The sequence below is a fragment of the Nematostella vectensis genome, chromosome 12 (assembly GCF_932526225.1).
Source record: "Nematostella vectensis chromosome 12, jaNemVect1.1, whole genome shotgun sequence".
Classification (NCBI taxonomy): domain Eukaryota; kingdom Metazoa; phylum Cnidaria; class Anthozoa; order Actiniaria; family Edwardsiidae; genus Nematostella; species Nematostella vectensis.
Window position 1 is genome coordinate 14,799,975 of NC_064045.1, and position 15,972 is coordinate 14,815,946.

A 15,972-nucleotide genomic window follows, 5' to 3' on the forward strand; every position below is an offset into this window, starting at 1 on the left:
ACCCCAGGTGCTTTTGTACGAATACCCGCTTTCAACCGAAATCTATCCACCTAACACCCCCCCCCCCCCCACCACCACCACCATCACCCACCCACCCCAGGTGCTTTTGTACGAATACCCGCTTTCAACCGAAATCTATCCACCTAACACCCCCCCTTCCCCCCACCATCACCCACCCACCCCAGGTGCTTTTGTACGAATACCCGCTTTCAACCGAAATCTATCCACCTAACACCCCCCCCCCCACCACCATCACCCACCCACCCCAGGTGCTTTTGTACGAATACCCGCTTTCAACCGAAATCTATCCACCTAACACCCCCCCCCCCCACCACCACCACCACAACCACCCACCCACCCCAGGTGCTTTTGTACGAATACCCGCTTTCAACCAAAATCTATCCACCTAACACCCCCCCCCCCCCCCCCACCATCACCACAACCACCCACCCACCCCAGGTGCTTTTGTACGAATACCCGCTTTCAACCGAAATCTATCCACCTAACACCCCCCCCCCCCCTACCACCACCACCACAACCACCCACCCACCCCAGGTGCTTTTGTACGAATACCCGCTTTCAACCGAAATCTATCCACCTAACACCCCCCACCACCACCACCACCACAACCACCCACCCACCCAAGGTGCTTTTGTACGAATACCCGTTTTCAACCGAAATCTATCCACCTAACACCCCCCCCCACCACCACCACCCACCCACCCACCCACCCACCCCAGGTGCTTTTGTACGAATACCCGCTTTCAACCGAAATCTATCCACCTAACAACCCCCCCTCACCCCCCACCACCACCATCACCCACCCACCCCAGGTGCTTTTGTACGAATACCCGCTTTCAACCAAAATCTATCCACCTAACACCCCCCCCCACCACCACCACCATCACCCACCCACCCCAGGTGCTTTTGTACGAATACCCGCTTTCAACCGAAATCTATCCACCTAACACCCCCGCCCCCCCACCACCACCATCACCCACCCACCCCAGGTGCTTTTGTACGAATACCCGCTTTCAACCAAAATCTATCCACCTAACACCCCCCCCCCACCACCCACCCACCCCAGGTGCTTTTGTACGAATACCCGCTTTCAACCAAAATCTATCCACCTAACACCCCCCCCACCACCACCACCACCATCACCCACCCACCCCAGGTGCTTTTGTACGAATACCCGCTTTCAACCAAAATCTATCCACCTAACACCCCCCCCCCCCCACCACCACCATCACCCACCCACCCCAGGTGCTTTTGTACGAATACCCGCTTTCAACCAAAATCTATCCACCTAACACCCCCCCCCCCCCACCACCACCACAACCACCCACCCCAGGTGCTTTTGTACGAATACCCGCTTTCAACCGAAATCTATCCACCTAACACCCCCCCTTCCCCCCACCATCACCCACCCACCCCAGGTGCTTTTGTACGAATACCCGCTTTCAACCGAAATCTATCCACCTAACACCCCCCCCCCCCCCCCCACCACCATCACCCACCCCAGGTGCTTTTGTACGAATACCCGCTTTCAACCGAAATCTATCCACCTAACACCCCCCCCCCCCCCCCACCACCACCACCACCATCACCCACCCACCCACCCACCCCAGGTGCTTTGGTACGAATACCCGCTTTCAACCGAAAATATTAACATGTGTACTGGTAGTGGAGAGCTGGTAGTAGTAGGAGAAGTGGTTTGAGGAGATGCCGAATTGGAACTTGGGCTACAAACTTTGTGCACTTGGATAGGTCTGTGATTGAAATGTAAATAGGTCAAAGGTAAAGTGACAAAAAAGAAAGAAAAGCAATTATTATATTCGCTTTGTTTACAACACATGATCTAAAGTGCATCAATCAATGTTTTTATAGGCATTGGCTTATTCTGTTTTTAAAAGATTTTATGCATTGCTTAACAAAACTTGAATGCCATTTTTTCACTGAGAAGCGGAATGGTTATTATGAATACCATACGAGAAAATCGATGCAACTTTGGTAAAGATTGAGGAAAGCACTTCATAAGCGGATAAGTCTTTGACAAATGTACAACTTTCGTGGCAAAAAGCAAAAAAACTCCTCCTTGGACGAGAAGCGAAATACGAGCGACACAAATGAAGTTGTGCTCCCGTTTGTTTACATTCACAAGGTCGGTTATCTAAAACCCGTAAGAGATTGAAATAAAAAAGAGAGAAGGGCCTACCGGTTTCTCTTTTTTCGACAATTTTGAGGATTTTTTGATAAGAGAAAGCCACAAACATGCCTAAGTCCGAACGGGGAAACTTTAGCACTCGCGTAATAGCGGGAGAATAACAAAAGGACCAAATTTTTACTTACTTGAACTGTAGCTCGACTCATTTTCTGGTTTGTCGGGAGCTCCGTGAAACACGTCCGCACGCTTTGAAGCCTCGACTCAACTGATTTGATTAACAGATTTTTCGGAGCTTTGCTAGGGAGCTCCCTTTTATAGTGCGCATGCGTGTTTAAGGTATTGGGACTCCCGCTGACAAGTCTATAAAAGCACGTTGTCATTAGACTTTTTATCACGAAAGCCGAGAAGGGCCATCAGATTTCCGAGATAATAATTTCAGAGATAATAATTTCAGAGATAATAATTTCCAAGATAAATATTTCAGAGAAGATAACTTGAGATGCTAATTTCAGAGATTATAATTTCGGATAAAGAATTCTGCCTGGTTACTGAGCATGCAGCACACGATCAACACAACAATTCCCCCACAGCTACGTATGGTCCTGAGGGGTTCTTCAAGTTTTCCCATATTCTGCCCTTACTTAGGTTTGTTTATGTTCATAATTCATATTTTAAAAATATAATATATCCCACGCGCCACGAAGTCATCAGTGGAAAGCTGGATGTGCTCTTTTTCATGCCGGAGCTATACAATACAGAAAACTATCTACGCCACGTAGACTTAGACGTGCAAGCGTGCAAGCGCATGTATACTGAATCCTGTGAAGACTACAGCGGAAATATGGAGGAGCTGGTGCAACTCATAAAGCCAAACTACATCCCACCAACTGACGCAGCTGAGGCTCTAGAATTATTTTCAGAAATCACACAGAAACTTAAAAAGTTTCACCAATTTTAATGTAGCAGATGATGAAGGAGACAGAGTATTCAAGTAACATGAAGACCATATTCATCTCGTTTCAGAAATGTAATTGTTTTGTTTATACAGAGACAAGATAATGTTGTTGTTTTTTTAACTGGCTTTTTTAACTGTTTTTTTTTTTATGTATTATATTCTATCAACCAAGGATTCCCAAAAGGGGGGGGGGGGGCACCGACGGAAGGTAAAAGTGGGTAAATTAGTTTCCATAAAATACCACGGAGGGCATCGATATTTCCAGTGGAATCACACAACATCCTAAAGTTATGCTAATATTACGCATTGCTATTTTTACGGGACATCGAAATACTGCGGCATACCTATAATAATTCCACACAATCATTTATTATGTAAATGAGATGCCCTGCGTGTCTTACACAAACACAAGGTTAATCAATCAATCAATTTTATTTATCACCTTTATGTAACTCTTTTAATTTTAATGTTTCTCCGCGTGATCATCTCATAGCCCCTATCGTTATTGCTTGAATGTAAATTTCCTAATTAATGGTCCCGTTGCTCAGTAAAATTATCAACAAAACAACATAACCGTGTTCTTGTCAGAAATGTGATCCAACATCTTGCCACTACTGGACATAGTAGTCTGTGGGTTGTGAATCATTGGTGGGCAAAAATGTCCGCCGCAGTTGGTCGGTCCGCCACCGTGTAACCTCAGGCAATTCCTTAGCACTGAAAGAAGCTGGGCATGCACGTGCCTAAAGGCTTAGAGACCTGGCCGAAACTGTTATCTGAAATTATCTTCTCTGAAATTATCATCTCTGAAATAATCATCTCTGAAATTATTATCTCTGAAATCTGATGGCCCTACTCGGCTTTCGTATTTTATAGTGTTGTTATGAGGGATCCTTAGGAGAAGTAATTTGTCCATCCTCGGAAACCCAGGGATATTTTGCTCTAACGTTTCACTCGCTAAAAAGTTTTTTTCGCGAGTGAAACGTTAGAGGAAAATAACCCTGTGTTTCCGATGATGTGGTTTATCTGGCGTTCTGAGGTTTCGAGTCGGCGTATTCTTCTTCACTGTTTACTGTTTCGGCTTTCTTGTAAGTTTACTCCTCTCAGTCGATTGCTAGTTTGATGTCACTGGATCGGATCATGCCGTCCTCTTCGCTCTCCGAGTCGTAGTCAGACTCGTGTTCGTCAGACTTGGACTCGTATTCTACGGAGTTGGATTTGCCGTGTTCCTCCTCGCTGGATTCGCAGTTGCGGTGGAGGTCGTTTCTGGACTGGTATGACTTGCTTTCGTCAATTACGCCGTTAAGGTCTCTATACTCGATCATTTCGTAAATAGACACGGGTAGTATCTTACCTTCGATGAAGGTTAGGATGTCCTCAACGGTTTTCGTGCTTCCGTCGTCGTACTTGATGGCTGTTATTTGTTTGGGTTCTCGTCCTTATTTACATTTATATGTATACTACTATACTAGAAATCATTTTTAAACAGTTTCGGTGCGTTAAGAAGGTATACCTCCAAATTAGTGAATGCCTGTATGTTAGGAGTAGAGAGTGGTGGGTTTGGTGGGAGGGTGGGGGCGAGGCAAGGCGGTGGTGACGTCACGCCACAGCTGTGGCGTCACGTCATATAAGAATGTAATCTCTTGTGTTAGTATATAGAATGGATTGTGATAGAGGGATCCATATGGCGTTAGATGTGGAGTGATATTACGATTGTCCGTTTTGTGATCTAAGGATAGCGGAGTAAGTGACTAAGGGAAAGTCGGTGAGGTTCGAGGCATGTTGTGGTAGGCAGGATATGGTAAATGACAATGGAGCTAATGTGTGTAGAAATTGTGGTGCTCACCATGGATACGACTATGCCGTCGAGTGGTTTGATTTTTTCGAGAATATGTACAGGATACGTAGGAAGTCAGTGTACCATCGGAAGTACCATTTAGAAAATGTGTTGTTTGGTTTTGACTTAGAAGTGAGTAAGCACGACCTACTCAGGAGATTCAGACTAGTTGAGACGGCTATTAATAAATTGTTTACTAGAAAACGGTATGTTCACATAAAGTTCATTCTCTACAAATCGTTTCAATTGAATGATGAGAAGCAGAGTATGAGACAATGTATAAAATATATCAGTCATAGAACACTGATGTATTATGAGAACTTGTGGAGGCAGGTTAGATAGATAGATAGATAGATAATGTGTTTATTAACCCTATTGCAGCGAAAGCTGAATTACAGGGCAGCCAGTATATATATAATACATCCTTACATTTACATAACTTGTTGATAACGATAAGTACAGAAATTGTTGAGCCTATTCGTACGGCCGCAGATGGGGACAACAGACGCCGTACCGGACCGTAAACCATACCCATGGAGCGTTGCTACAGGAATAGGAATTAAGCGTTTAAGGGGGCCTCCGCGTTTGGCCTTTGCCACGAGAGCGATGCATGCCGTTTCTCTACGCTGGCATAGTGTTTCCAATTTAGCGTGTGATAATGCCTCATGGTAAGAGAGGTTTGGAAACACTATGCGCAGCACTTTTTTTTTGGACCGATTCCACTAACTCTACCAAGTACTCTGGCAATGCCGACCAGACAGGCGAGGCATATTCAAGCACAGGTCTCATTGTGCTACAGTATACTTGAATAAGGTCGTTTGATGATAGACCGCTTTTCTTGAGCGCACCGATTGCATACAAACGCTTGGTGGCCTTCTTCACGATAGCATCACAGTGAGTATTCCACGAGAAGTCACTGGTGATGTGGACACCAAGCAACTTATAGCAATCCACGCGCTCAATAACACAACCATTTATGAGCATAGGAGCAAGCTCAGTAGAATTATAAGTAAGGAAGCACATGGCCATTTCTTTGCATTTCTTGGCATTAAGGCGCATATTGCGTGCAAGGGCATAGCTATTTATGTCATTCGCAACAAACGGAAGGTAGCTAGGAGAATTTCTTGGAACAATTTCAAAAACTGTAGCGTCATCTACATACTTGATGCGATACTGCCAGTCGCGCGCTAACCTATTCACCAATATTGCAAATAGTAACGGAGCTAGCCTGGTGCCCTGTGGGATTCCTCCCTTAGGTGATATTACATGGGAGCGTGAATCCCTTATCTTAACATACTGACTCCTGTTGGATACAAATGACGACACCCATCGAATGATACATTCATGGACACCTAGGTGACTCATTTCTGCTATTAGAACGTTATGGTCCACTAAATCAAAGCCTTTACTGAAGTCAGAAAAAAACAGTCTGACCCAGCAGTCCCCTTTGTCGAGAGCCTCGAAAATTATGTGCATCACATAGACCAGCGCTTCAGTAGTAGACTTCCCAGCAACTGCAAACTGTAACCAGTCCAGTTGATGTAGCACTTGATGGAATAGTGGCTGAAGCGTAAACCCTTCCAGTACTTTGGCGAGTTGTGATGTCAAGGCGATCGGCCGTAGGTCATCTTCGACTACTTTAGGGCGGGGGCACTTGGGGATGGGCGAGATCTCAGACTGCTTTAGTGGAGCAGGGACGTATCCTTGAATGAGCGACGCATTGTATAGATCGCAAACCACAGGAGCGAGTTCGATTGCAAAGGTGTTCCAGATCCTAGCTGGAATTGGATCAGGACCAGATGACTTGTTGGTTTTCACCTGGCGGAGGGCCTGGTACGCACGCCTATTATCGATCAACAGATCATCAGGGACCTGGTAGAATGACCCAGGTGCTTGAGGCGGGAGTGGTTCAAAGTGCGCAGTTAAACTACCGAGAAAATTGTTAAATCTAGTAGCTAGGTCAGAGGTTGTTGGAATGTCGTCACACAACATCTGTTGAGACCAGTCACGTGAAGACCCGCTGTCCCCAGATAGACCCTTGACTTCTTTCCACCACCTTTTCACATTGGTATTCTTGAGTTTGGCGACTTTGGTCTTATAGTAAGAGGCTTTGCTTTTTTTGCACTCTTCCTGAACAGAGTTTCTGTACATTTTGAATTGCGGTGAGTCATTTCCAAATTGATGTAATGCCTTTTGGCGTTTGGAAACAAGGTACTTGAGCTTATTGGATACCCACGGTTTATCACTACTGCAAATCGATATCTTCCTGAGAGGGAGATACTTATCGACAGCCATATACAAAACATCCGAAAATGCTTGGAATTTTTCAGAGACCAGCTGTTTGTCAAATACTTCGGTCCAGCGCTGCTGCGTTATCCAACAGCCAAAGTCCCGGATCTTACTGGGCCGGAGGTCACGTTTCCAAATAGTTGTCTTAGCCCTAGGTTTGAGAGACCTCAGAATAGGCGCTATAAGCAACGTGTAGTGGTCGGATCTTCCAATCTTTGGCAGCTGGCACACAGGAGCGAAGGAGTTGGGCATGTTGGTAAGGCACCAGTCGAGGATGCCGGTATCACGGGTCAGTACTTTGACGATCTGAGAGAGACCCGTAGCACGCTTTGTAGCGACTACACTGAACCGAGTACTTGTGGGATTGAAATCACCGCAGATAAGAACAAGTCCCTCTGGATGATTACGTAGGAAGCTCTCAGTATTAGACTGCAGATGTTCTAGGAGCCTACAGTTCTCAACCTCGCCACAACTAGTGGAGTGGTATACAGATCCAAGTAATATCCTGGAGATTTTGCGAGGGAGCCTGCGTGGTCTAGCATCAATCCATATCGATTCGATGTCCTGTGATTCGTAGTCAGACAGTCTTGTGCACGAGATGTTAGAGTCGACGTAAACGCATACACCACCACCAGACGTGTGTGTTCTATCGCGCCTGAAGCACGAAAACCCGGGGAGGTTAACTGCAGCATCCGGGATGTGATCATCTGGGATGGACATACATTCATAGTAAATGTTTATAACTAAACGTGTGAAGGCGAAGTGATCACCATCTTTCCTTAGAGATATGTATATGCTTCCCATATGAGAGTGTTATCATAATAAACCCTTATGCTAAAGTTTGTTTAGTTTGTCTCTCATTTCTACCATAATCTGTTCACGGATATGGTCCTCGCTTTTTTTTCTCTCAACTGAGGTGAGCGTTTATATACCTTTTCCCGTATCGACTCTCTCCTTTTATTATATTTTTAGCCTCTTTAATAATGAGATTGAATTCGTCTGAGGATATTTGGTTGTCGGTCAATGCTTTGCTAATAAGGTCACGATTTTTGAGTGTTTCTGTACATTTTTCGATAGTCTATAAGAGATTGATGCCGTCACTGTTGAAAAAATAGCACTAACACCTGATAGAACTCCTAAGGTACAGCCACAGGGATCCCAACCCCGGTCAGCCCTGTCCCCAATGCCCCAGCCGATAGGGCTACTGAGAGGGAACCCGACCCGATAGCTATTTTGTTTATAATCGACCGAGACTTCGCGTACTTCTTCCTAACTCTTTGGTGGTGTTCGAGGTTTGCGCTAATAGAGTTCTTAATAGAGCAAATTTGTAGTCTGAAGTTTTTACCATTATATTCTTTAGATGGGTTGGGATGGTTGGGTAAATTTGGCCACCTCTCTCGTGCAGTTTTGCTTCGTACATATTGTCCATTATACTATACAGTTAGATAATTTCGATGTACGTTTCCTGTTTTGTGCTGTCGTACATGTACTCAACATCGCCGGATAGCTCCTCACACATTACGTTGCTAGTAAAAAGCGCTGGGATAGCGCCTGTCTCGGTTTTGATGTGGAGAGCGGCGGGGTTTGGCCCCCATACGTACAGCTGGTATGTCACGAATCAAAGTGTCTGAGGGTTATCAAATACTACACAAGTGCTTGTGTGTAGGTGGTTCCTCGGCATAATGACACCCCAAGAATCACCTATTTGGTTACTAGAAGCTAGAGTGTTCTGCCCGATAAATTCTTCAGGGCCACCCCCACACTTCGCTCCCAAGCGAAGTAGAGCCTCTGGTCGGTGGACACACCACTGATCTTCGTACAGTATATAGCTAGATTCGCAGTTAGTTTGATTATGTTTTGGCTGTTCTTCAACCCTAAACTGATGTTAAAGCCGGTCACCTCACTCCAACCCCTACTAACGAACATTCTTAGGGGTTTGTGTATGTGTTTTGCTTTGTATGAGGCTATACGGACATTGTTTCCTATGTCGTCAGCGACTGACGCACTCACTTGATAGTTCACCGCCGTTTCGCCTTCGATACCGAAGGCATACACCTGGATTTTTTGGGGGCTTGGTGAGTTATGTGAGACGGTAAAAGTGGTAAGACATATGGAGTTACCTGTGTCGATTACAGCCTCAGTGAATCGGTAGCCTTGCTTCCCATCTATGGCGCCTCTTTTAATGCTATCCCCACGGAAGCCCCACCCAGCCGTTTGGATGTTGATGGTACCCATCGTAAGCATCACATTCGGTTCTATGCAGTAGCACTCGATTCGAATGGTGTAGCCTTTAGATGCTGTCAGTCCGGTAGCGCTATCGATAGGTAGAGAGATGGCTATTGTTTCCCATTTGGGATATCGTCTACTAGGTAGAAGCCCTGGTGTTTAGGGTACAGCCCCTCTGATATATAGGCCCCTCTAATTATTTTCAGTTTACTTGATGTTGTTTAGAAACCATATGCGTTGTGTGTGGTATATATGTCCAGGTCTGAGGGCGTTGATTTGTTCGGGGGTAAAGTCTCCATATGTGAATGGCTTACCCCCTAGGCCTTGTGGTCCTTGCGGGACGACTTTACCATTCTTACCGTCTCTACCAGGGTCACCTTTCAGACCTTGTTTAAACGTATTTGATCGATTCTGGACACCTTCCATAATCCTCCTCACTTGGGAGCCGTACTTTCAATTTCCCAGCTAAAATTTCTTCTTGAAGTATCTTCATTCTGAGTGTGAAAGAAAGATAGATCCAGGGAAATCCTGTGCAGTTATATAACTCGAAGAAGCGTACAACTAAATAATTGGTGTTCAATGTTATACCCTGCTAGCAGTGGCTTACCCTTCCGCGTTCATTACAGTACGATTCGGTAAAGTCGTAAAAATAACCCTGCAAATGAGGTCTTTTGTCGATGAGAAACAACACAAATAAGATATATCTGATGCACTGAGTCAGTGAAATCTCTGCTTTAACAGATAAGAAAAAAAAAACAATGCTAGCAGAGAGTTAAAAAGCGGCGTTCAACATGATTTCCCCAATCGACGAAACCGCCATTTTGTTTTCCTACTCTGAGTTGAGGAGTGTCCGCGTGAGACTGGGCAAATTAATACCAATCTCTGATTAGTTAATTAATTTTTTTATCAAATATAACCAAAAACTGAAAAATGGTAATGTACCGCACTGCTCATCGAGAGCCTAGGATGGCAGGGTCAATATGGCTGCAATGGTGTACAAATCTCTCAAAAGGCCTGGTCTCCGATTACCTTCAATCTAAATTCGTACACCATGTAAGCCATTACCAAATAAGGGATTCTGTCAATAAACTCTCTGTTCCGAAACCCCTCACCAATCATCAAAAGAACAGTTTCTATTATAGTGGTGCAGTTTTGTGGAACAGCCTTCCTTCGCACCTACGTCAAGCAGAATCTCTTAACAGTTTTAAGTCCGGCTGTAAGAATTTCTTTAATGATAACACGGCATTCATGAAAAGCAGGCAATCATTTTAATTATATCATACTATATAATATATAGTATAGATGGCGTATTTTTAAGCCCTGATTGGTTTACCGTGTCTACATAAAGTTACAAGTTATCATGATGTCATAATTTACTCGACCACACCTAAAATATGGCGTGATGATTCTTTACATGCTGGTGATCATTGTCTGTAAGTTTGATGATCATAGCCTAAGCGGTTAAGGAAATACGAAGGGGGGGGGGGGCTCAGAAAATGGCTATTGTGACGTCATAACCCCCCTGACTACGTATATCGAGGGTGCCTGCACCAAATGAAAGAGTAATGTTTAAACTATATATGTGCCAAATTTTACGTCGTATCATATCTATCATGAGATGTTCAATCGCGACGTTTGCTCAATTTATGTCTCCCAAACCCAACTCGAGGTATAAGTAAAATCTTTTGTTCGTTTCATCGGTTACCGACCGCCTGAAGACATTGGGTTCGCGTAGTGTCGGAACGAAGTGCCGACGAAATATGCATGAATCCTCGGAAAGGATTCGGGCATTATACGAACAAAGACCCTGTTGACAGACATAATCCACTCCAGTAATACCCACACCCCTAACAGCGCAACTGATAACTCCCCTTACAAAACAAACACACGCGACGCGTTGATTTTCGGAAACCTCAACCGTTAAAAGACAAAAGAATCTATTAGAATTCGAGATATTTAACAGGACATCCGCTCTATATTATCAATCACATCGTCAAAGAAACTTCCAATAGACACACTGCCTTCAATATTTTAAAATATTTTTCGCGTTTTCCGTTAAAAATGACCGGAGATTATTAGTTAATCGACCAGAAGTAAACATGTGACAATGCGGCTTTAAATAGGAATACATCCTGCCATGCTTCCTTACTGTTTGTAGTCAATTTAAAGCCTACAATAAATACTGAATCCAGACATGCGCAGTACCATGACGCTGCCTCTTTAAGCTATCAACTGTTACCATATACATTCAAGTACTTTCCCCTGTACTCGAGTAAACTGGTCATCTGTAAAGTACTTGGCTAGTATGGATTCCCACGGCAATTCTAAGCTATCAACTACTACCATATACATTCCAGTACTTACCCCTGTACTTGTGTAAACTGGTCATCTGTAAAGTACTTGGCTAGTATGGATTCCCACGGCCCTCCTAAGCTATCAACTGCTACCATATACATTCCAGTACTTGCCCCTGTACTTGTGTAAGCTGATCATCTGTAAAGCACTTGGCTAGTATGGATTCCCACGGCCCTCCTAAGCTATCAACTGCTACCATATACATTCCAGTACTTTCCCCTGTACTCGTGTAAGCTGGTCATCTGTAAAGTACTTGGCTAGTATGGATTCCCACGGTCCTTCTAAGCTATCCACGGCGTGTATTAGAGTCAGCAAAGTGCGTAAGTACACATCCGGGACTTCGCCTTCCAAAAGGACTCTGTGGAGCTCCTTGATAAATGCCCCCTTGGGACCTGAAACGCGGGGGTGTTTATTAGATGGGACCAAAAGGGACCTTTGCATATCTTTCTAAATTATCACAGATTATCATACTTTGATGCGGATATTGCGTGGCAAGATCACATTTGATGACGTTTGCTTACCACGTAGGTCTGGGGCGGGTTTGCAAGACATGCTGTGTGTGTTGTTAACTCGGGTTGCTTACTGGTAAGCGTCATGTATAAGCTATCAGAAGATTTCACCACATTGGATTGGTGCACCACAGAGACGAAGAACGAGAATACAAGAAAACAATGAAATAATCTAGCCAATCGTGTTAGGCCTTACAAGCGGGCTTCTACACTTTTTACTGTTTAAATAAATCTTACAGCCAGTAATTCACCCCCCAGTACAATGTTGTTAAACTTGGGCTGAATTTTAGCACGGTTACTATGTAGCTTGTATCCTTGTACAACCCCCCATCCACGCCTTCCTAGGGCTATCACACCTGGGTCTATGGAGGGGTAGTCCGTTCTGAACATGGACTCTTTTTTCTCGAGAATTCCCTGCTCCGCCAGGCTGTCAAGAGTGATGGTCGCGCATCTTCTTTTGGGGACAAACCGCGTCTCGTACTGAATCCAGTACCGCAGCTTCTGGCGGTATCCGGGGTATTTGTTCTGGTGTTTGACGATGTTGTTGAGCATTGCTCTGTCGAAATAGCTACCGGTAGGACTTGTGTGTACATTCTGCCAAACGTGCAATAATATGATAATAACATAAAAAAGAAAAATATGATAGTTAACTGACAAGACCTGAAGAAAATATGATAATAAACTAGCAAGAAAATAAGATATAATAGCATGATGACAAAATACACAAGAAAATATAATATCACGATAGAGTGATTTTCAAAACCCCGTGCAACAAAATGTAAGTGTAATAGTTGACTATTAAAACACAACAAAAGAGAACAAAGACATTACAGTGTATTTTAGCACTAAATAAACTAAATAGTATTTCAAGGGTTTTTGACCACTCTTTAAAGAAAAAGCGAAAAGCAAAATAACAACAAACTAATAAATGGCAGCAGAATTCGTGGAACCGTAAATTGGGCGATATAGATTTGTTAAGTTGTTTTAGTGATTTTCGTATTCATGAACGCACTTTTATACAAAGCTGATATTCGTTGTTTTGCTGTGAACTCTTTATCATAATTCAATCCATTTATAATCATGTACAGCGCAAGAAATGACGATGCAAAAATTCCTGATGCTCGAGAAAACATCCCGCGAGTGGGGCACGGGGGGCTGTTACACGAAATATTTTGTAACATAACCATAACAATGAGAGAGAAAACAATATTTTTTACTTCTCCCAGAATGCACTTCGGGCTACCATTTTGAAATCTTATGCGTGCCTTTAGCTCACTTAGCTTTTCCACAGGGAGCCCAGGTGAGTGCATTACTCGTGCATGACTATGTAGTTGTAAATAGCTTTTTTGAAAACAAATATTTGCAAATATAAGAAACATATACTTATGAGATTATTTGGAGAAGTCAGTGTTAGGGACTTTTAGGCGATTCTAGCAAACTTGAAACGTGTTGGTTCCAAATGATCTCACCTTGACGAGAGCACCGTGGGAGCAATCATCCGTAACGCTCACCACGATCTTACCCATCACAAACAGATCCAGCAACACCGCGCTCGCACAACCGGCAAGCAACTCATGGGAACCCTGTCTCCCCGAAACCTCCCCAGTTTTGCTGTTTTGCCAAAGCAGGCAATAAGCTTGAGACAGGGTCAACTCACGGCTAGTGAAATCTTTTGGCGTGAATGAATGAGCGCTTAGAATTCGTAGAATTGTTTCTTCCATGCGGATTGCGACTCGCTCGACAGTATCGATATTATTATTCATACTGGTTAAAATCTTCTGCCATACCGATCAACAATTCATGTTATTCTCGTATTATGCCGTTTCGCTCGGCCCCATTAGTGTCTTCTGTTATCGTTGAATGGTATGGAATCTGTGCTTACGATTCGCGTGAATGACGGGCTTGCCACGCCTCCTTTTTGTGATTATCATGATAAAGTGGCACTCTTATTTCTACCGTTGCGTTCTTCAAGAGGCTTTGTGATGATAAGTTAAGATGTTCACGCTATCTTTATAGAAGAACGTTAAATACGCGCGACCCTAAAAAGTTCTAAAAGAATGAGCTATCAATTGAACTAAATTGCGCTTTAGGAAGACTCGATTAGTAAGGGCATGACTGGGCCTATTGAAACAGCCATCTAAAACGGAATGATGGGCAATGTTAAGAGTATAAAAATGTCTGGATTTTTCTTTTATCAGAGTTCCATACGATCAACCTATCCTTATTGCCACGAGGGTGTCACTGTACATTCTTAGATCCTACTATAGATACCCTGTGTTTATTTATGGCAAATAAAGTGAAAGATATTTGAACAAGCAAGAAATCAACAGCGCAGAGCGTGCTATCTGGTGTTTGAAATTTATCGGTTCATATCCTATGAGCTGTAATCGCGAACACTTGACATCATTACGGCTGATATTGGACTTATATCACTAGTGATATAGAATAGCGCGTGCTTTAAGGTAACGGCCTCACCAGGGCGTGACGACCGAACACATGGCGTGACACCACAACAGTGTTACTGAAAACTTTTACACTACAGTGCGTGACGACCGAGCACATGGCGTGACACCACAAGAGAGTAACTGAAGACTGTGCGTGACGAACGAGCACATGGAGTGAAAAGCTTGACTGAAGACTTGTTCACTAATGTGCGTGACAGCCGAACACATGACGTGACACCAAGAGCGTGACTGAAGAATTGTTAACTAGAGTGCGTGACGACCGAGCAAATGGCGTGACACTACAAAATCGTGACTGGAGACTTGTTCACTACAGTGCTAGACGACCGAACAGATGGCGTGAAAAGCTTGACAGAAGACTTGTTCACTACAGTGCGTGACGACCGAGCAAATGGCGTGACACTACAAAAGCGCGACTGAAGACTTGTTCACTAGAGTGCGTGACGCCGTGGTAGTCATGACATTCCCGTATTGCCCAAGATCGACTATAAATCACCTTTTTCTAGCAAAAATAAAATAAAGCCGCGGTCGATTCGCCTTTCCCGGCATGCCTTACTATCGGTTAGTAAGTAGTTGGTCATAACTCTTGGGACATTTTCAATTCAATGTCGTTTAAAAAGTCCCTTAAAAGATCTTTATTTTACAACTTCACTATCCTAATTTCTTTTTTTCTCCGGTGCCTTCTTACTCTATTTACCATTTTCCTCAGTTATCATCAAATCAAAAATATAATCAATATATGAGTATTTGCTAGCATTTTCACACATTCGTAAAAACCTCGATGAAGCGATCGAAGTATTCCTTTCCTCACAAGTCTTTGTCAAATAAACGGCTTCCAACTATTTGAAAGTATTTGCTAGCATCTTCACACATTCGTTACAACTTCGATAATAAAGCGACGAAGTATTCCTTTCATCAAATAATTGTACTGTTTTTTTTTTTAAGTCTTTGTCAAATTAATGGATTCCCGCTATTCGAATATCAATACTAGTAAGGGGAAAGGGGGTCGTAAAATCGCATTGAATATTGACAAAATCCGCAATACTGTCTGCGCTGACTAAGAAAAGCTTTATTTCACTTTAAAGGTGCAGCGTCATGGTACTGCGCATGTCTCGAGTCAGTGTTTATTGTAGGCTTAGCTTTTTATTTAGCTACAAACAGTTGAACAAATATAT

The 15,972-nt window shown here is 43.7% G+C and overlaps 2 protein-coding genes across 2 annotated transcripts; both read right to left on the bottom strand.

Moving 5' to 3' along the window:
* Window positions 1-4,222: 4,222 nt before the first annotated feature.
* Window positions 4,223-9,480, bottom strand: LOC125557126. Its single transcript, XM_048719439.1, has 3 exons — window positions 9,366-9,480; window positions 5,805-7,952; window positions 4,223-4,557 (listed from the first exon to the last, which is right to left on the bottom strand). The coding sequence occupies exons 1-3, from the start codon at window positions 9,478-9,480 to the stop codon at window positions 4,223-4,225; spliced, it is 2,598 nt and encodes an 865-aa protein (XP_048575396.1).
* A 1,236-nt stretch (window positions 9,481-10,716) lies between these two features.
* Window positions 10,717-14,228, bottom strand: LOC116605312. The gene is made up of 3 exons (XM_048719920.1): window positions 13,805-14,228; window positions 12,692-12,929; window positions 10,717-12,218 (listed from the first exon to the last, which is right to left on the bottom strand). Exons 1-3 carry the CDS (start codon window positions 14,096-14,098, stop codon window positions 12,019-12,021), a joined length of 732 nt encoding a protein of 243 aa, XP_048575877.1. The 5' UTR covers window positions 14,099-14,228; the 3' UTR covers window positions 10,717-12,018.
* Window positions 14,229-15,972: the final 1,744 nt, after the last annotated feature.

Excerpts from the sequence above, each read along its gene's own strand:
- LOC125557126 (XM_048719439.1), bottom strand. The coding sequence starts at position 9,480 with ATGGGTACCATCAACATCCAAACGGCTGGGTGGGGCTTCCGTGGGGAT. Across the intron at positions 7,953-9,365 it reads TGAGGCTGTAATCGACACAG|ATGATCACATCCCGGATGCT; the intron begins GTAACTCCATAT and ends TGTCCATCCCAG. Across the intron at positions 4,558-5,804 it reads CAAGCGTTTGTATGCAATCG|GACGAGAACCCAAACAAATA; the intron begins GTGCGCTCAAGA and ends AATGTAAATAAG.
- LOC116605312 (XM_048719920.1), bottom strand. The coding sequence starts at position 14,098 with ATGAATAATAATATCGATACTGTCGAGCGAGTCGCAATCCGCATGGAA. Across the intron at positions 12,930-13,804 it reads CCCACGGTGCTCTCGTCAAG|AATGTACACACAAGTCCTAC; the intron begins GTGAGATCATTT and ends CACGTTTGGCAG. Across the intron at positions 12,219-12,691 it reads CTACCCCTCCATAGACCCAG|GTCCCAAGGGGGCATTTATC; the intron begins GTGTGATAGCCC and ends CCCGCGTTTCAG.